The sequence below is a fragment of the Chlamydotis macqueenii genome, chromosome 7 (genome assembly GCF_036417535.1).
Source record: "Chlamydotis macqueenii isolate bChlMac1 chromosome 7, bChlMac1.mat, whole genome shotgun sequence".
Taxonomy (NCBI): domain Eukaryota; kingdom Metazoa; phylum Chordata; class Aves; order Otidiformes; family Otididae; genus Chlamydotis; species Chlamydotis macqueenii.
In genome coordinates, this window is record NC_141562.1 from 18,272,066 (window position 1) to 18,293,782 (window position 21,717).

General features: G+C 42.1%; 1 protein-coding gene across 2 annotated transcripts in view; it reads right to left on the reverse strand.

Annotated features, from left to right (window-relative positions):
* Positions 1-376: 376 nt before the first annotated feature.
* The window catches only part of PIK3AP1 (phosphoinositide-3-kinase adaptor protein 1), a 47,149-nt gene continuing 25,808 nt past the window's right edge, over positions 377-21,717 (reverse strand). The window contains exons 6-18 of one of the 2 annotated variants that reach the window (XM_086752070.1): positions 20,993-21,125; positions 20,076-20,272; positions 17,370-17,559; positions 11,723-11,818; positions 10,086-10,265; positions 9,201-9,263; positions 8,007-8,212; positions 6,322-6,394; positions 5,829-5,984; positions 3,074-3,144; positions 2,777-2,886; positions 1,708-1,800; positions 379-1,531 (exon numbers count right to left, since the gene is read on the reverse strand). In XM_086752070.1, coding sequence (XP_086608196.1) covers positions 1,746-1,800; positions 2,777-2,886; positions 3,074-3,144; positions 5,829-5,984; positions 6,322-6,394; positions 8,007-8,212; positions 9,201-9,263; positions 10,086-10,265; positions 11,723-11,818; positions 17,370-17,559; positions 20,076-20,272; positions 20,993-21,125 — 1,530 coding nt within the window. In that variant the 3' untranslated portion in view covers positions 379-1,531; positions 1,708-1,745. Of the gene's footprint in view, positions 1,532-1,707; positions 1,801-2,776; positions 2,887-3,073; positions 3,145-5,828; positions 5,985-6,321; positions 6,395-8,006; positions 8,213-9,200; positions 9,264-10,085; positions 10,266-11,722; positions 11,819-17,369; positions 17,560-20,075; positions 20,273-20,992; positions 21,126-21,717 lie in introns of both variants that reach the window. The other variant, XM_086752071.1, reaches the window with a different exon arrangement.

Consider the following 21,717-nt stretch of genomic DNA (forward strand, 5'->3'; position numbering starts at 1 on the left):
TCTAAGGTCCTTTAAAAAAGAACGAAAAAGGTCACCTCTTTCACCTCTTCAGCTGTAGGCCTGCAGCACACAGCCTGCATCTCTCTGCTATCAAAAGGAGAGGTTATATGAACTGCACTTACAGTCATACCCCATGAGTTTAATGTGTAGATGATAATTTAGGTTATGCTTATACCCCTGAGAGCAGCAGGGGCTTCTCCATCTTTATTCAGTGCTGGCTGAGTCACAGTTGCCATCTGTCACTCCTGCAGCTTTGCCACCCTACAAGAGAAAGGAGCTACAGGTCTATCACTTGCTCTCTTACAGATTAAGGGAAGCTTACATGACCAGCCAGGAGCTTTACATGCCTTCCCTGTACCTGAGGAATCACCTAATACAGATGTATGTATGTCTTTCTCAGGGCTGGAAGAGGGGGAATGGCTTGAAAACCAAGTAGGTAATGATGCCTGTCTACCCTGAATGTTATCTTGCAGAATTCACATCTATGTCACTCATGGACAACCAGAGCCCTATACTTGTCCCCACTGGGCCAGGATATACACGGAAGATTGCGAGATTGTAAAAAAACAAAAAACGTCAAAAAACACAATTAAAAAAAAAAATCTCACTTCCATCATTCTAGTTCCTTGAGATTAGGAATCAAAATTAATTTCTGCTTTACATGCTTTCTACACTTGGAACACAGGAATCTCTCCTTAAGTTTGTAAGCCCTCGAGCAGAAAAAAGGCTAGACACTTCTGTTGCAGATTCACGTTGCTAGAAAGGAAAAGTAAAGCAAGCAGACCAGCACCCAGGCAGCACACCTATTTCCACTGCACCAGGCTAACCATGCGGCTGGTGTTTGTGAGGTGTGTGTATAACTGGAGACTCACTATACTATTCCAGAGCATGAAGTGAAATGCCTTCATGTTGTTTCTACAGTGGAGTTGCTGCCACTTCCTTCCTCTAATTTGACAGGTCAGTCATGTGATTTCAAGTAATAACATACCCACCCCCTCCCCGAAAAAGGTTTAAGTACAGTTGTTTTGTGAAACAGCAGCTACCTTGGAAATTTTCATGGTAAATGCAGCACAATGTCTGTCCTCTTCAGGGAGAGAAGGGGAAAGGGAAAGACATTTTCAAGGCTGTATGCAAAAAACATTCTTGAATAAAGACAGCTTCTCATCCTCCCATGGTTTAATGATTGTTAGAGGGAGATTCTACACCTTCTGAAAGGTCAGCATTCCGTACCCAAAAGGTTATGCCAAACAGCGGTACATTCACCTGCTCCTGCTGTAATGAGTGATCTTCAAGCAAAGTCTTTGAACAAATTATTTTCTTTTCTTTTTCAAACATGTTTTCCAGTCAAGCCCCTGTAGGTTGTATTGAGGGTTTTGGTAGCAATGCTTATCAGGATTTAGTTTCTTAAAGGACAGGTATTCTTTCTTGGTCAAAGGGCAACTTCATGTTGGTGCAGGGCTGCCAAGACACACATCAACATTCTCCTTCCCAGCCATGACACTTCTTCTTCAAGCCTCAAAGCACCAAAACTCTTCCAAGGAAAAAAAAAAAAAAAATTAAAAAAAATATTAAAGGCAAAGAAGTCTCAGTAAAAAATCATGGGAAAAGTCACCAGAGGTTTAGGGAGAAGGAAGGGGGAGAAAACATTTGTCTCCCACTTATAAATAATTTAAGACAACCCAAAAATATCTGTACAAACACACATACTAACAGAAAAATCTCATATTCCACAGTTGTTGAGAGATTCAGCGACCTCTTGGTGGCACAGGTGGAGGATAAAAGCCTTCACAGCTTACAGGCCTATAAAAAGAGGACAATACAAATACATTTTAAAAATAGTAGAGAATAGAGTTCTGAAACAACACACTGCATACAATAATATCATATCTAAGAATACTGTACAAGCAATAGTCATACAAGAAAAAAACAGGCCATCAGTGATTCAGCAACAGAGCAGATGTCAAGGTACCAGAGCCCTGTTCCTATCCATGTTATTTATTCCACTCTTCAGCTGCAGTAATTCCACTACTACTGGAAAGAGGTGCTATAATACTTGGCTGGAGTAAAACTTCGATAGTATAGTAGCTTTCTCCTGAAAATTAGATGAGGAGCAATAGCAAGAGATCAAAAGATTAAAAATCTTTTTTTTCAAACTAACTACTGATAAATTCCAGCTATGTTCTTGACAGAGCCAAGCCAACACACAGCACTAACTGCACCCACATGTTAGTAATTGCTGTTTTAACAACTGCAGAATTTTATTAGCATCTGTATTTTATTACCATCTCCTCAACACCTTTTATAAAAACAGTGCAGTTCTTACGTTGAGGCCAATCATACATGTAAACAAGCATGCTTTGGAGAGATCTGAAATTTGTAAAAAGAAAAAAAAGTCCAAGGGAATGCCAAAAGGGAATTCCTTCTGCACTACGCTTCGCACAAGGATGAGGTACTAAATCTCTGCCAGGGCAGGATGCTACTCCACTTCGGGTCAGTCTTATTATGGCAAGCGTTCTGTGCTTCAGTAGTGCTGCCCCTTGAAGTGTCTGAACCACAGTAACAGCAGTGCAATAGGCATGCTACCAACTAAGAAACCAATTCCACCAAGTATTACAGATGAGAAACAAGGATCTTACAATTCCTAAAAGCGTGCGTTTATAGCTAATAGTCTGGTAGATTTTGTTGAAAGACACCTTTGCTTCCTGCCTTGCTTTCTGCCCAAGGCTTTCATATTGATTCACTGAAAACTCATGTTTGAGCTTCACTTCAGCTTTACCTGCTTGCACCTCGAGGAGGCACTCTGGGAGGCCTTTCAGGGAAAGGCAGCCTCTCTGCTTGGTGGGCAACTGGGCTGCGGCTTCTAGCTGTTTCTGGGACTTCATTGTCCTACAAAGTGAAGAAAAGAGGTTACAGACCAGCAGAATTTGATTCTTGTTAGCTTCAGAAGAGAAGTGGCTACATTTTGCCATTTCTGCAAATGCAATGCCATCCCTGAGCTCCTTTTCTCTTGCATGAAAACAAAGCCATGTACTTACAAACAGCAGACAACTACATAGCAGAAGTGAGAGCTTACCTCACTGTCCCCTTCCATCCCACTGCTGACACTCAATATGCTCCGAGTGCTGGAGCGGTTACTTGCACTGCCTGGAGTAAGCAAGAGAAAACAAACTGATTATTAAATCCTGGTGATTGAACTGCAAATCACTAACTCAGGACTCCTAACCTTATGCTTACCTCTCACACACATCATTTAACGCTTGTTTAGATTAATTTATTTCCACTGTTATTTTTCACATTTTCAGGATCCAAACAATGGCACTTCATACAACACAGACCACAGGGCCAAACCATTCAGTTTTGCTTTCTTTCTAGCAGATTTCTGCTCTGTCTAGGCCCAGGCTTCTGGTTAAATACTCACAACCATCATCTAACTGAAAGGATCCAGTGTCAATATCAGCTGGTAAGTCAAGTAAATATTTTCTTAAGTGTTACACACCCAACATTTATGTGTGTTTAAATTATCAGTCCACACATCCTTAACAACTGCGTGGAGGTAGATGGCTCTGAGCAACGTCACACACTCATTCCTGGAATAAGTGACTGCTTGAGAGGTTTTTTGCTCCCAATAGCTGTTCACCACCTCCTCTCAGAATGATCCGTGATCATCACAGAAATGTTTCCTAGTCTATTTCAGAGCTAAAAATGACAACTTTGTTCAATCAACCTTCAGCAACCATTTATGCAAATCCATTTAACTTGCATGGACTCAGAGCAGGGAATGTTTTTGCAATCAGTCATGCCATCTCTGAAAGGGACAGCAACTCACAAACATACCTAACACTGCTATGACTTCTCTCGGTCATAAATACATAACGTTCGATAGGGCTGTGCAATTCCGGGATGCTAACGTTCAGAAACCTGTACACTGAAGTGGAGGACAGAGAGGTTTTTCTCATAAGATGCAGTCCCTCCCTACCCTTGGTGGGGTAACTCTCATTATCAGCTGGTACTAACCGCAGCACTTAAGAGTGCTAAATACTGCACTAGGGTCCGCTCTCACAATCATGCCATGGGAAAGAGAGCCAAGCTGCACACAGTGAATCTGTAGGCTCTTAACTTTTCTCTCACAACTGCTTATATGCAAGTTACTGACTCAGTCAGCTGCCTCTGGCATCTACTCTGGATCTATGCCAGCTATACATCAGTCTCACCTCTGTGCCTGGCAAGGTCATGGAGCAGATCTTCTGCTTCACTAAGGGCAAATCATGCCTGACCAATTTGGTTGCCTTCTGTGACAGGATTACAGCATTCATGGACAAGGGACAAGCCACAGACATCATCTACCTGGATTTGCGCAAAGCATTTGATGCTGTCTCACACAATATCCTTGTCTCTACACTGGAGAGACACGGATTTGATGAACAGACCACTTGTGGATAAGGAATTGGCTGGATGGCTGCACTCAAAGAGTTGCAGTCAACAGCTTGATGTCCAAGTGGCGCTCCTCAGGGGTCGGTACTGGGACCGACCCTGTTTAACATCTTTGTCAGTGACATGGACAGTGGGATAGAGTGCACTGGCCAGCAGGTCGAGGGAGGCCTTTCTCCCCCTCTTCTGCTCTCATGAGACCCCACCTGGAGTACTGTGTCCAACTCTGGAGCCTCCACCATAAGAAGGACATGGGCCTGTGGGAGAGAGTCTAGAGGAGGGCCACAAAAATGATCAGAGGGCTGGAGCGCCTCTCCTGTGAGGACAGGCTGAGAGAGTTGGGGCTGTTCAGCCTGGAGAAGAGAAGGCTCTGAGGAGACCTTATAGCAGCCTTCCAGTACCTAAAGGGGGCTTATAAGAAAGATGGGGAGAAACTCTTTAGCAGGGCCTGTTGCAACAGGACAAGGGGTAATGGTTTTAAAATAGAAGGAAATAGATTCAGACTGGGTATAAAGGAAAAAGTTTTTTACACTGAGGGTGGCGGAACACTGGAACAGGTTACCCAGAGAAGTCATTGATGCCCCATCCCTGGAAACATTCAAGGCTGGGTTGGATGGGGCTCTGAGCAACCTGATCTGGTTGGAGATGTCCCTGCTCCTTGCAGGGCGGTTGGACTAGACGACCTTTAAAGGTCCCTTCCAAGCCAAACTATTCCATGATTCTATGATTCTCTATCTCGCCAAGAGCCACAAAGGTAGTAACCTCACTGGGACTCAGTTTTCCTTTCAGAGGACCAAAAGGATCTTAATGATTTCTGCAAGTATTGCTCAGTCTGCGGTAACAGCAAGAATACAGGGATTTAATTTGTGCAAATTAAACTTAATAAAATCTAAAGATAATAAAAGTTTGCAGACTGTCCCCAGTCACTCAAGAGGTTCCATAGTTACCAAAGAAAAATGCTGTCCTTTATCTATAACAATTGAGGAAAAGACACGTACAGACTGGTTCCCAGCCTGAAATATAACTATGCCCTTCAGACCAGAAGAGCACACTGACTGCTGGGAGTCACAGCAAAGGAGCTTCCTTTCTTCTAAGCGAAGAACTGAAAGATGAGTGATATAGCTTCCCTGAAAAGGCTCAAGGGAATCCTTCACTCAGCTTTCAGGTTCTCCTTTTGCAGAGATGGAGACGCAAGATGCCCAGACCACTTGATGAACCTGGAGTTGCTTCTATAGTTTTGAGAACAGCCAGCCTGAGGCATGCAGGGTTTGGGGTGGCGGTGTTAGTACTGGGATTCAGAAGCAGAAGTCCTGTTGCCTGAGCTGACTCCAGAGTCAGGCTCAGGAAGTGTTTTCCATCCAGCTTTCCTGTAGAGAGGGTGACACTCAGGGTTTGCTTACTTGTTGTGCTAGATGTGCTCTCTGTTTTCCAGTCTCCTCGCTTGAACTCCTTTTTTGGTGGGAAAACAGTTTTCCTGGGGGCGTATTCATATATTCCACATTCTGGTTTCCCCAAAGTATTACAAGAATGTCGAATGGGAACTGTAATTTCCAAATCTGGAAGGGAAAATGAACAGCTCAGAAGGGTCTATGCAAGTATAACCTCTGAGAGACAGCTTTGCACCTCAGAACAAAGTTAAACACAATCACATAAGGGCGATCATAACTGTACACGAATTAATCAAGATTCACGCCACAGATGTGGGCATCTTTCCCTCAGTCTAGGAAACTGAGGAGTAAAGTAACTTCCTTATGCTTTAGCCAACTGGCACATGAATGTGAATACTAAAATATCATGTAACTACAATACACATGGAGACATTTCTGCCTGAAGAACCTATTAATATTGTTAGCTGCTTTGTTACCAGAGAATGTCAGAATCAGAGACTGTTACCTGCACTTTTGTCTTTTTTTTGCTTCTCCATTTGCCTCCTGGTTATGCTGTCTCGTAGCCGTTTCAGATTTTCCTAAAAACACCACAAGATGCTATTTTCAGGGCTCTGGATAAAGGAAGATGAGCAGCTTTCTGACAATACCAATATTATATTTCAGCTAACTTTGAAACCAAGCTGTAACAAAGCCTGCTAGACCTGGCTGAAGTCCAAATCGTGTCAACAGGTTTTAATCTATTCCTTTTAGAAATCCACATGTGCCTTTCAGAAGCCAAGTTTTTTCAGATGTCCATTGTGTATGTTAAGGTCAAGTTCACAGACTCACTGGCAGCTGCAGATAAGCAGCACATTTGGTTTACAACTCCCTCTATTTTCTGTTTCCACTGTGACACTGGCACAGAAACAAGACCCACGTTCAAGTAACTGCACAGTCCTTTCTGTACTAACGAACAGATAATTCTGACTGCAGGGACAGAGAAGGCTGTCACACATCCCACAGTGTGAAGGACAATTCAGAAAGAATTCAGGATGTCCCCACTGAAGCAAAAGGGGACACCTGGAAATGTAACTGGGAGCGGTCTCCTCACCATTGTGTGAATACTGCATCTTACAGTAAGGAAAGGTGAGGAGGGGAGGAGAAAAAAAAAAAAAAAAAGACAACTTTTCCAGCAGGGAAATATGTACATACGTAAGAGGAGGATACCCTGGAATAAGCAGAAAAGTGGGTGGAGCTATTGCTGTACCATGAGACAAGGTATGGAGCAGAGACTTTGAAAGCTGCTCATGAGCTGGGGCACTGAGCATGCCACTTCATCTCTGCTACAGACATGTACTAAAGGAGCACTACATTTTTTATTGACAGAGAAGGGATTCCTCTGACTGTTTCTGGGTAGAAAGGACCCGTCCAAGTGAGAATCAGGAGGAGAAAAGTCTTGGCTTTGTTCTGACAGCTCCCAAAACAGCGTCACACACCAAAGAGCGGCACAAGTGTGAGCATAGACTGCTGCAGCACGAAAAAAAGGCTCCAAAAGAATCAGGCAGTGGTTTTAGAGAGGAAGCCCCACTCTAACTTGAGAATGGAAACTTTAAACTATGGCTGCTAGTGCCACCAGATCATTATGTTGCTGCTGCCAACAAAATGACTGTCATTCAGCTAAGCCACCCAAACACTGTGCTTTCACTAATGACTGTTGCTAGACCTTGCCCAGCTACGAAGAGCAGGTATTAGTCCTGAAGCCATCGAACACCAAGGGAGGGATCAGATCATCTACAAAATAGGACTTTAAAGCCAATAAACCATCTGGGACTTTGAGTCTTCACTGATCTGACTGAAATGGATGAGAACTGACAAGCTAAATGTTCATCACAGATGTCCCCTGCCAGTATGTAGGTGCTAGGTGACCTCTAGAAAGTTAATTTAGCGAACTGGATTTGGCCCCATTCCTAGTCTACAGATCTCCAAAAACTAACAATACTACTGCAAGACAAACAGATCTGTTAGAAAAGCTACCTGCTTGCCACTGCATGGGAACAGCCCCTCCATGTCAGGAGAGAACTCTGCTAGCTGGCAGACTGTATTAGCAGTCTTTCTGCTCCAACCAGGAAAGAAATATACCCACACTGAACAGCTTTTTATATATACCTAGAGAGACAGCTGTAGTTCTTAAACAGTTGAATAAGCCTGTACCTGCTGGAACCGGAATGATTCTGATCTCTTTTTCTGGTTCAATTGCCACTCCTTAAAATGAAGTACAGCTTCATCAACGCTGAGTATGCCCATTTTCACTTGCTCCTGTAATGTAATCAGCTGCCGTTGACCTGGCGTTTTCATTCCAGCAAATGGATCATATATGCTTGATTGAGACAGGTCCTTTACAGGCCTGACTATTGTCTCTGAAGAGAGAAGAATACCAAAAATATTATTAAACTTGTGGCCCTCCTCACTGAATACAAAGAAACTCAAGCACCTTTCATAAAGCAGAGATGCAAAAAAAATCACTATTACAGACTGAATATTTCTATAACCAGAAAAGCGTTTTGTCCTTATGCCATGCTGCTATTTGTCAGGGCTAAAAACCCCACTAAGAAGTAATCTTGTATGGAAATATGTCCTAGGGATAATCTCTGTTCTTAAAAATATCACTTAAGTCACCAGCACAAAACGTACTCCTTAAAGTACTCCGATTCCTCACTGCAAAAATCTCCCTCTCCTCAGCAATCCACAAAACAGAGCTTTCACCTTGGCAGTCTCAAAGCTAGACTCCTCCTAGGTAAACTGTGCAGTGTAACTCCAGAAACAGAAAGGTGAAAACTCTTCCTACTGATGCTGGCCAGCTCTTTGTAACTCATTTACAACATAAAGAGGAGTTCCCAACACATGAGATAAAAGCTCAGATGTGGTTCCTGGAACTCAGAGTGCACAGGATAAGAGGTGAAAGAATAAGGGCACGGTTTTGGAAGTGCAGAGATCAATGGCAAGCAGTTCACTACAGGTTAAATACCAGGTAATAATGATCAACAGGCAGTGGCTATATCCAGAAGATCAAAAGTGGGACACTGACTCCATGAAGTAATAAAGGTCACAGCATAAAAAAAAAAAAAAAAAGAAGACTTAAATGATCATTATTACCCTAATCAAGGTTAAACTCCAAGACAGGAGATATGTACAGTATGTGATAAAAGGGTACCCACTCTCACTCTGCAGTTATAAATGTTTCCAGCGTCACAGAAGGTTGGAAAGGTTGGGTCATTCATATAGGACTATTATCCCCCAGAGCCTAGTAAAAGAGACTATTCTGTCACATTTCACACAAATGAAGCTACTTCAGCAGATTTGCTTTTGGATTACTGGAAAGATTTTCAGGATGAACTTCTGACTTACCTTTCTTAACCCTTCCTCTAGGGACATAGAGATTCTCAGGTCTTTGAGCTTTCTGTGCAAAAACTGTAGAACAAACACTCTTTAGATACTGAAATGCATCTCATGAAGACAGAAATAGCAAGGATGAATATGGAAAGCATACACAATTCTGCACTGCATTACAGCTTCTGTTACCCTATTAAGTCCACTGAAGAAAACAAGATAAGGAGTTGTACAGTAGAACTCCCCTTCTAATGACCTCAAAGAATTTAGCGCAGGCATCTCTAAGAGTAATTTGCGCATTCTTTCCCCAGAGTCCTGTCATGGGTGGAAAGAGTCGTCACTGTAATTACAACACATGACTGTAGTTCTTGTTAGACTGTTTGTGAAATATGACCAAGATTTCCAAAACTGCCTATCAAAGCAAGAAGCACAATTTTCTTCAATTTAAATTAAACCGCACCTCAGAGTGAGGTATTGAGGTACAGAATCATGTGCCATAAAAATGCTATTGAATCAATGATACCATTACAAAGCAGCAATGTCTCAATTTATCAGCTTGACTGTGTCCTTGTATCAGGATCTTTCTTATGTAGTGGATTTGTTCATACCGTTTGGGGGTAATCTGTCATCCTACCATTTTCATTAACAGCAATCTCAAGCCAAGACCTCAGGATACAGCATCCCCACATATTCAGAATAGGCAGAAGAAGATGAAAAACAGATCTGAAATTGGATCCCAAAGGTAATCCAGCTCTTATAGAGCAAAAAACATTCTAAAGCCAAATAATCTAGTGGTCTTGGAAATGGATAGATTTTCTTGGCATTTATTTGGCAACTAGAGTCCATGTCAAGGTTATTCTGTGTTTGACTACTCTACAGTTTAGGTCCTGGTACCCAGCTCACTTTTGGAGATGTACAGCTCATTGTCCGGCTGTGGAGAGCTGGATTCTGGTCTTGGAACAGGAACTGGAGGTCTGCTAGCCATTGCCTGTGGAAAAGTATCTTGTTCCACCGAGTAGTATACATCTTCACCATACTGCTGGTAAGCTCCTTCTTCTGAATCTGGCACATCCATGGTACTGCCTACAACAGAGCAGAGTTTGTAAGAAAAACAACCTGGCCACTTTACTGAAAACTGGATCGTTCCAGATGCACTATGGACCACGTTCTTACCAAGATGGGCATTTCACAGGCAAAAACATCCAGTGTCGCAGTGACTTAAAGTGCCAAAGCACTTCAAGACAGGACTTGATAAAATCATTAACATCTAGTAGCACATGTTTGATGCCAAGCCTGTACCATCTGTTTTGGTGAAGAAACCATAGTGGAAAAATCTCATAACTGTTTTTAAGAACTTGAGAAACAGTTACTTAAATTAATTCCAGTTAATTAACATATCATAACAGTTAACAAATCCAACAGAGCACTGGTTTCCAAAAGCTACTTGTGGTGGTCTACAAAGTACTACAGAAAATTACTCCTTTGTCTGAAATGAGCAATCGCCAACAGCTGACAATATATTTGATTTCACAACAATGTGTCTCAGAGGAAGCTGGGTACACACGCCTGTACTTAACAAGGCCCATTATATCACCTCATCACCTCCATTCTATTGTCACTCCTAATATGACTGCAAAATCATCAAATGCTGTCATACCCGATTTAAAAGCTAGTTTCCTTCTGTTCGTATGATAGCAAAAAGAATTAAGAGCCCCTGGACTAAATCCCTACTCTGTTACCAAGTCACAAGTGAATACCCTAACCACTGGATAGACTTTCCTTTAGCAATGTTGTTAACACCTAGTGGAGTTAATGCAATGGGACTGACAGAGTATCAGCGTCAGCAGGGAAAACAGAACAAGACGTTAAGAGCTCCAGACTTAATCTTGCTCTGAGTTCAGCTGGTCCCCCACAAAAAACTGAGCCTGTATCGCATGGAACCTGGCAAGTCAGGAAAAGGCTTGGACAACTCGATTATGCTCAGTGGGGAGAGCATGGAGCTAAGGCCTGGCTTTGGTCTGAGAAGGCAGAGGAAGCACTGAAGCGGCAGAGCATAGATCAGGTTTGGGAGCCAGCAGTTGTTTTCCTCTTTCCAGGCTGCTGCTTTCAGTGGACAGATTTTTAAGTAAAGTATCTACATTAAAACTCATCACTAGATTGCGCTTCTCTACTTTACACTCAGCCGATGCTCACGAGGGGAGCCTGCATCCACATCAGGACACCAGAATTAATTCCCATCACTAAGATAAGGACAAAAGACAGCCATTCCTGAATAGATACCAACTGTGTGCTTGCATTCACTGGTAGGCAGGGACTGGAACTAGAAATCACTCCTCTTTGGTAAGAAACTAACTCCATTTGTGAAATCACCTGACAAGCTGCTTTTTCTGTTGTGCCGTGTTTGTACTCACTAAGGCAAAGCTGTCCATGTCAAACAGTGTGAACTAGACCCTATCGTTAACAGATCAAGGAGAAATATCAAGTTCCATTTAATTGCTTTAACTGTGCTACTGCCATTCACCTCTCCAAATAGGTCTCACCTTCTAAAAACTTGCGAAGCATCGAATCTTTAGTAGTTAGAGAAACTTCATCTCCGGCAACTGGAGTGTCTGGTTTGGACTGAAGCATCTCTACATCTGAAAAAAAACCAGAAAGATGAAGGTGTTCAGAGAGTCAGATGATAATTTAGTATTGAGAAAGGAGTGACAGCAAACAATCAGATACTTTGTTAAGTCAGTGTTTTGACATGAAGAATTCCGATTTTAAAAAAAACGGTCAACCTCAACTAACCCTAAAACTAAAATAAAGTGTTAGGTAATCTTGCTCCTAATGATATTAAAAACAAGACTGATATAAGTGAGTAGTTGATGCATATAATGAAATATCTATTACTATATAAACTAGATGGTTTGGGTTACATGAGAGAATATGAAATATTTCATCTATAAATGTCTCTAATATTTGCTAATCTTTCTTATTTTTTTCCTGCAAAGCTGAGGAGATTATAAGAGAGGGATAAGAATATACAAAAGCAAGATTGTGCTTTATTAGAGCGCTGTGGGTTTTTTTAAACAGTAGTTGTCAAAGGACCCACTGACAGTCACATGAATGCACCCAACCTAGCTTTAACTTCACAGAAATACCTCCAGCATAGCCACAGCAATACTTCATGCTGTGTGGACTAACCACACTAGCAGTTTCTCAAGAGCTCTGCAGTCCATGCCAAGTTGCATGCTGCTGGAGCTAATCCGCTTACCACCAACCTAATATAAAGTTCACTTAAGTAACACCGCACTACATGGAAGCACAGATTTGACATTTGAGCATCTTAAAGAATCAGCACTACAGACCTGTATTTTTCTGCAGAGCGATTCTTCCACCTTGCAGCCACCTTGATTATTTTTAACATAGTTTTTACAAATGAACCTGTAGCAAATACAAGCCCAGAGAAAAGCCACAACTTTATGGATTTGGGGGAAGAACAGAATGTGAGAAGTGTACAAAGTTCTTTTGTTCTCTGTGGAGGGAACAGTATCTTCCCAGATTTGGCTGTACTCTGAAGGATTACTAAACCAGCAGTGCAACAAGGTACTGCAGGGTTTCTTTTCTATCACATAGTCAATGTAGTTAAATTCATCAACTAATTCATTCTCCTTAGAAGATATGATCACCACCTCATCACCCTCTTGCACACAGGCCTGTCTTGGATACAGCTGAGACCTAACATGTCACTCATACCAAAACTGAAAAGAGGTTCTCGACTGTCAATGACACCTTCTGTTCCACTTACTGCAAAAACAGGCTAGTGAGACAGAAGTGACAAGAACACAAACTCTGGGTATCACAGGAAAAGTCCTCAGATTTTCCTGAGGCTATTGGGGAAAGTTCCTCTGAAGGTTAGCAGGAAGAAGATCAAGTAGTTCCTAGATGTCAGAATTTAGGAGCTACAAGATATTTACTCAAAAAGTTTCATTAAGGCTTCAGAAGGGAGCTGAACCAACCTGCAAACAGACAGATATACAGAAGACAAGTTATGACCTACAGACCCTTCACAACAGCTAAAATACCCATGCATGGGTACCCTTTAGAAAGTAGTAACACCCTTCCCCCTTTAAACATTTGCAAACACTAGAAGCCAGGTATTCCTGCACATGAAGCAAGCTACCTCTCTACAGAGACCAGTCCTTTGTTATGCAAGACAAAGGCTTCAACATGTTGGCATAAATCACAACTCAGAACTTCATAAGCAGTTGTATTTTTGTGCACAATTCTCTCAGTTTGCTCAAGGATGACAAGGAGGCTGCTGTTTCTTGCATTAACTAAGGAAAAAATAAAAATCAATGAGGACAGTATTGAAAGCTTGGTCTAAAGAGAAAAAAAACAGTAGAGGAAGGAGAGGAAGTGCAAGAGTAGAATAAGGGCATCATAACTTATTTATACGTGAACTAACTTCTACTCTTTAGGTGTTAGAGGTCTGCAAATAACAGGACACTATATTTTAGTAATCTGAAATTCTCTACAATAAAGGATTAAATTTCTCCATAAAACTCACACTATCTAGGGTCTGAATGTCCACACAGTTCATAGACACGGCAACAGTGCTAAGAGTCCAGACTTGTTTCCACGAGCTCTTTGCCACTGCCACTGTCTGGCCTTGGACAGAGAAAATACAGCCTAACTCTTTCCCCAAGTAAAACAGCATAACAACAGATGCCGGTGCAAGGAAAGCAGAAAAAGCAAAGCACTTTATCTGATGCTGTAGTTGATAGTACCAGACTGATATGATGGAGATAACTCTCCCTTTTTGCTGTTCAGCTGTTGTTTGTTATAGCGTGTGACTGAGTCAGCTAAATGACATTTACCTGCAACCTGTACTAATCTGGAGCACATTCTGCAAAATTATGTTTAACTTTACAGGTATTTGAAAAGTGTAGTACGAAGGAAGTATCCTTCTGAAGTGGGAACAATTAGATTAATGACAAGAAATTAAATAAGGCAAGTCAATCTCATTATTAAAGAACAGCAAACAAGGTAACAGCAGGCGCTAGTAAGAACCCACTGATGTGGTTAGGAGTACTTTATGATCTACACTGCTCACGGCATTAAGACCTGCCTGGGGAAGAATGCTCCCCTCCAGCTGAAGCAGAGGCAGTGTTCTGTAGATGAACAAAACCTTTTCCATTTTTTTTTAAATTCCATCATTTATCTCAAAACTTAAAGGGGCAACTAGCAACTCAACACAGGTGTGTGTAACTGTCATCTAGCATCAATTTAAGCAAAATTGGGCCCTTGCACAATGTCTGCAAATGCTTCCCCAGGACCAAATGCAGAGAGAAAAAAAAACAAGATACAAAAACGCATTGAAAAATCAGAAGTGGGATAACGAATACAAGAACTAACAGAACACTCCAGTATTCAAGTATTTGCTACTACTTTTAACTCATTACAATGGCTCCAGTCCTGTGTTTCCTTATTCTCAAACTAATTCCTGCCAGACAAATTGACCCTGTGGTATCTAAGCTTCCTTTGATCAGTTTCTGAAAAACTGTGGTGGAAGCACATCTTGATCACAATAAACGGGCATGCTGCCACAGTATGGCTACACTTAAAATAGCCCAGGTATTGTCCTCTACACCACAGTGATAACTACTCACATAAGGGCTATTCTGACCTGGAGAAAGTACCTCAGTAGAAGCTGATTATGATTTCCTAGGGAGTTTTTCATCCTCACAAACCTTTAAGGCAGTACAAAAGCTTGAAGCCTTTATTTATAATGGCAGTTCTAAACCAGCCAGCACTCCCATTAATTTCAGTGAGGGTTTGCCTGTGTGCTGGTATTCCCAATAATACTGAAACACCTTCACTTTCAGAGAACCAATCTAAGTGTCGAGCATTGTGCCAATTAACCTTACCTATTACAATACAGGTAGATTTTAAGCACCATTTAGACAAGCTTTAAATATTCTTCAGGCAAAAACTAACAGACTACATAAGAAAACCAGATATTTTCTGTAAAAGACTCCTGAGTGGAAGGTAACAGAGATTTGTGTGCAGGAGCAGTACACTAGGAGAATTCCAGAAGAAGCAGGACACACACTCACATTCCTTGCTGATGTATTACAGATAAGCCATATATAGCATCTCACCAATGAGGAAAACATTTTAAAATGCAGACTCACTCAGCTCTACTTTTCAGTAGAGGAATCTTAAGTACCTACTTTAGGGACAGCCTGAGTTTTTACCTTTCTAGCCCTACTAGCCCTGCACAGCCTGCAGCATATTTGCATGCCAGGAGAACTTCCTGGTGCTGATCCCAGAAACCCCTGCCACCCTGCTGTGCTTGCAGAAGCTTCCCCCTAAAGGACATATACCTGCTGGGCCTTTGCTACCGAGAAGGCTTAAGGAAAGCAGCCTCACTTGGGCTTCAAATGCATAACTTTTCCCATTCCATGGCAACCTTTACTAGCTCTCCCTGTGTATTCACCTAAAACATCAGCCAAACTCCCTCCTGAGATCTGTCAATCACAGCAAGTGAGGGCAGGAAAACCTGTGTATTTAAACTGTTTAACTTAATGTGGCTTGCTTGACAGAAACAGGCAAGAGGACATGCACACAAGTGAGACAGCAAAGTGAGGGAGGTGGTGAAGAAACAAGCTTAAAACAATTAGTTCTTCCACTAACAGCCTGCAGAGCTGGCAAATGGTTTTCCTGACAGGAAGCAATTCTGATCTAAATCTGAACCAATACGAAAATATTTTCAGAGAGGCTTTTCAGAGTCCAGTTCAAAAGTGGTAAATTACAGGGAGCTTGATTTGCATCCATGAAAGGAAGGAATATCCCCTGCATAGTTTCTGGGAGATCTGGACATTTCAGGGGTGGAAGACCACAAGTTGGTCTTAGTGGTTTTAAGCATGTTTCTTCCCCCTCCACAGACTTAGGCAATGAACCCCATTCAGAGGTGCACTGATTGCAGGCAGACCTTCCAAACATCTAGAAACTCTCACCCCCATTACTGTGAACAACAGCAGCTTTGTTCCTTAGGAGTCCAACCGGCCTTACTGCTTATCTCTACCTGAAGGCAGAATAATCCTAGTTTTCAAAGCAAAACTATCCCTGTAGCAGCCAAACAAAACCTCGCACAGAAGAGTTCATGATTTCAGGCAGAGAACTGACAAAGTCTTCTGGACTCCATAATCAAGAAAAAATGTGTTTCATAACATAATTTAATCTAAAAGAGGATAAAACTAGCCCAGAACAGATATAGTCTATAAGCAAAAGTGTTTCAGTAAGAAAGCTTTTCCCCTGAGGCAGCAGACTTAAAACTGCAGAAACACTGGAAGTCCTTATGCAGGTTCTTAACTACAAGCTAGATTCTCTGCTCATGGAAATGCTAAAATATATCAGTGGGATGAAGCCAGACCAATAGGCAGATAAGTAAGAACAGAAAATTTACAATTGCTTAACATAGGTACTTAACTTGTTATTTGCAATTAGCCTCACTGAATATTAATGGAATGGTGAAAAACAAATATCTGCCTGTTTATCAGAGTAAGTTATATATTTTTTAGCAATAAACCAAGTGTATTAGAACAATGATTCTTCAATTATAATACTTTCAGTACACATTTCTAGATGTTCACTTTCTTTTGTTCTCAAGCTCTTGAGGTAGAAGCTCAGCTCTTGTTTTCCACTTTCCTATTTGTCAGTAAAATTACGTCTTACACAGTGTTCTTTTCCAACAGTGTCTGAAAGTCAGAGTGCCCTCACCTCCCTGGATCTCAGGAGGGAGAAGCAGGACATGGTAGAAAGTTTGGTCTCTTCCAAACACTAATTCACTTGCTCAGGGTTCAGGAAGTCCTCAAAGCACTAAGGAAACAGCTCTTGATCTTGTACACTGGCAATCAAAGAAAGGTTTAGAGCAATTTTATGAGCCAGCCAACATCAAAACTGGAGCATGGTTTCCTCGTGGTGAGAGCAGAAAAGCTATAACCAGCCCTAACTCTGAAACTCAACTGAGGCACTGCTATGTATAAGAGAGACGTATCAGCTTAGGCCTCTTGCATAGGGGCTCTGAGCAACCTGATCTAGTTGAAGATGTCTCTGCTCATCGCAGGGGAGTCGGAGTAGGTGACCTTTAGAGGTCCCTTCCCAACTCAAACCATTCTATGATTCTGTGAATATACATACAAATATCTTCTGAGGCACCAGGGACAAATCCAGCCATGGATTCATAAAGCTCTTCATCAGAGCCAGGATTCAAGGAACACTTCATTAACAGGTCAGTGGAGAGATGAGCCATGGATTCATAAACAGACTCATCCTCCTCCCCTTGCATCAGCTCTTCCTTAATGTGACTCTTCAGCATATCTGCAGTTTCCTGGAGAGGAAGGAGAGCAAGGAAAAAAATGTTCAATTCTCATTTAAATAAAGAATCTGGAAAATCAAAGCAAGCAAAAGATCTCACTCTCATCACTCATGGAAAAAAACCTTCTAAAAGCATCCCATTCCCAAAGACTAAGGCTTCTCAAAGGAATTAAATCCCCACCACAGATATCTGTGCCCAGCCTTCAAGATCTATGTTGCAATAATAGGTAACGAAGGTGAGATAAGTTGGTGCTGACACATTCTGAATAGCCATTACAGCCTCTCATCCTCTCAATTTCATGTCCTACTCAGTGTCTGTAAACTCCTAGAACATAAGCAAAGCTCATTCTAAAATTACAAATGCTTGTCAAAGGCTATTTTGGGGTAAGCATAGCTGACCATAAGAGAGAAAGCTTGCCACATGTGGAGCACTTAAAAGAAAGCAAAGTTTTAGCTTTGGTGTAGATTTCAGTTTCCGTTTCTTTGCATTAGCAGCAGCACGTAACACCCAGAGTGGGAGTACATAGACCCTTTTCTGTGAGATTAACAGGAAACCTCACAGCAGACAGCTGTTCATGTAATACAGGCAATTTTCGATTCACAGGACAGCAGAACCTTTTCTCACATATTTGCAACATGGAGTAGGGGGTGGGGGTGGGAAAGGCAGTGCAGATCTTCACCAGACTACGCAAGGGAGCAAAATGTAAAACTTTATCCCAGCCTCCTCCCCAACTTCCAACTATGTCACAAGCATAGCCATCTTAACCAGTTGCAGCTACAAGATATCCTTCCATTCACAACGACCACCTCATGGGCCTTCAATCCACAGGGCACGTGTGTCAAAACTGTCTACATATGCTTCCCTCTACAGTCAAAATGTGATGCTTTAGTGAGATGCAGAGGAACTTTTGCCAGAGAGAAAACTACGTGATAAAGGGGTTTACTGGGATTTTCAGATATCCATGCCAGTAGCGCATGGATAACTAACTGGCCTGAGAAGAAGAGAGTAATCAAGGTGTCTTTAAAAGTTATAGCCTGAGATTCCTCTTCGCACAGCACTGGGGTGGGAACAGAAAGTTTCTTCTTCCTAAAAGATGGAGCATTTTTGCTTAGTTGATGTTTTTCCTCCATATTCCCAATGAAACTCATACATCACAGTGGGAAATAGCAGCAGGACTAGCCTTAAATGTGTACTTGTAAAATGTAATTCCTGCATTTGACAGAGCCAGTCTACTTCCCAATAAACCGGTCACTACCTTGCAGTATACACACCGGTACAGATCATTTGTGTGCTCTGGTACTAAGCTGCACAGATGGCTTGATGGTAAGTAAGCAGGACCTACCCTTAACACAGCTCTGTCACTGTGCCGGTGGAGAGGAGGACATGGGAGGAGCACAGTACTGCAATAAAAGGTTGGAAGAACTTCCTAAGCATCTCTCACTTACTTCAGTGCAAAGATTTTAATCACACAGTTTACAGTTTCTGCAGCCCTCTTGATCTCAGAACAGGGAATGACCTTTATTTAGCTCAAATATATAACCCTAAATCCATGCTTACGGCAAGAAGCAAGCCCCAAGTCTAAGTACCATCCATGCCTCCTAAATAGGGCTTAAATACTACTGTAATTGGCTGGCAGAACCACACTGAGGCTGGCAGATCTATCACTCACCACTCAGACAACTGTTAGGGACAATTAGGCACAACTTTTCAACTGAAAGCAAAGGCAAATAAAATCTACTCAAGAATTCATGTGATTAAGTCAAGGAGCTGCTTGTTATTTTGAAGCATACAGGCTGGAAACAACTTAAATGGTAAAGAAAGCATAAGCCTCATGCACACAGAAAAACCCCACAGAAACAATTGCCTGGTGCAGCTGGAGTCAGGTTCATGTCATAATCTGGAAAAGTCAGAGTGCTGTTTTCTGGGGATGGGATTAGCTCAAAGAGAACAGAATTGTGAACTGGGCTCTCTGAGAGAACAAGTAGGGAACGGACAGCTATCCTAACACAAGAAGAAATTGATTTTATGTATAGCAGCCAGACTACACAAATGAGCTGTGAATGAGCTAATAAGCAATCCAGACCGTACTACGACTAATGAGAGAGGATCTCAGATTGTAGCTTCCCAAACATACTCTGTTCCCATATTGCTCCCTAAAGTAAGTGGGATGAAGAGGCTGTAATTTTCCCAATATCAGTGGTTAGAAGAGTACACCAGGCACCAACTACAGCCCTGCAGAAACTTCATTAGATGGATGGATGATAAGGAAATCCAGTATGGCAGTCTCTGCTTCTACCTTCCTTAGTCTGTGCAAAAGCCCCAAGAACTTCCCTAGCTCCAGAGATGCACCCAGCCCTTTAGTCTGGAAGCTTTCAGTGTGGCTGGATGTCAGTCTTCTACACCGTACTAGACTACACTGCACCCTTTATTACCCCATCACTCCTGCTGCCACATAACACTAAGTGCCAAGCTTGGTGCCACTGCCCACACTTGCTGTGGGACAATGCAGGACCGCTGCTTCCTCTTACCACATATTCATCAATGAACTGGCGGAGGTCCTTAAAGCCATGCTTTTCTGCTATGGTGTTTGGATAGTGGCCATATTTGTTGGCTACACTGTATGCCTGCAGTGCTCCAGGGCATGTAAGCAGCAAGGCGGTGAGGTTCTTCAGTCCATATCTTGCAGAAAAGTGAAGCAGTGTTGGCAACTCCTCATCCCTCTGATCTGTGAGAACAGGATCCTGTTAGAATGTGTTTCTCTCTAGCAGCAACAAAGCCAGTAGATAAGAAACAGAATTCCTAGCAAACACAGACCAAAGCAGGTGCAAAAGCCCTGAAAAGTGTATATACAGTTTCAAAATGGAGTTAACTGCACAAATTAACTGAGATATCTAGTACATCTCCGTGCTTAAGTCCTATGACCTTAAGTGGGGAATCTGGCACTGTAATAGCTTTATGTAGGATCACAGGTTTGCAAGGACCTCTTAGATCATCATTCCAGCACGATCCAGCTGCTGTAAGACAACCATGTCACGATGCCAAACCAATCCAACTGCCAAGTACCTACCGTGCACCTTAGAGCAGAGTCATGGTGTTGAGGGAAAAGGACTGGGCTAGGGAGAAATGTCACATGGGAGTGAGACAACAAGGGAGAAAATATGGGAGATGTTTTGGGGAGCATCATCTTTTCACTTTGGTTGTGTCTGTAGCTTCATCTGCCGCAATGCAAGGAAGTGAAACTGATGCATGTAATACAAAAAGGGTCACCCGACCCAAATGGCAATCCCCTTCTAAACATATAATCAGAAATGTAGCTTCCTGGCTAAGATCAAAGATTTTTGAGACAGCCTGTGCAGGTACCACACACTGCAATATTAAGGTGCTCCAAGGTAAAACAACTGATATAGATGAAGTTTAAAAAGAAAACAAAAATCTTTCAACTTACTTGTTGTCATATCTTCTTCTTCCAGCTGGTTGATTCCAAATAGGTGTAAGCCACTGGCAGGGATGTTCTTCTTGAGTGACTCAGTCAACAGTTTGTCCAGTGCTTCTATGCTGTATGGCACGATTTTAAAGGCCTAGAGATAAACGGAAAGTGATTTTGTTTGGGGGAGTCTGGAGATTCAGGTAAAGTCAGATTTAGAAGTTGTTTGTTTATTTTGCATATATCAGAAAACAGCAGGCATAAACATTGAAGGTAGCAATGTTCGGGTCAAGCAAAAACACGAATAGCTTCCTGGTCCAGAAATAGAGTATCATTATTCTGAGCAGATGAGAACTGTACACTCCACAACAAGACAAAGTACAAGAAAGTCACTCATGCAATTTGAAGCATAGAAAACTGTTAATTCCTACTTCCTTGACAGGTACAATCTTAATCCCTACTTCCTTGACAGTTATAATCTCACTTCTGATATTTCCAATGAAGTGTCACTCCTGCTCCAAGTATGAACTAGTCATTTTTTAATTGCTCTCATGTACAGTCTGGGTTTGGCTTTTGGACTGGTTCTTAGCCAAAGACTGGGAAGCATGCCTATTCCCCAAGCAGAGGCACAGACTAGTACCAACTACTCCAAAACTTGAACTAAAAAGAAAGAGCAAGAGAGCCTTCCCTACCCCAGGTATACTGGTGACCAACAATACTACTCTGTAGGCTCCCGCTACACAGCT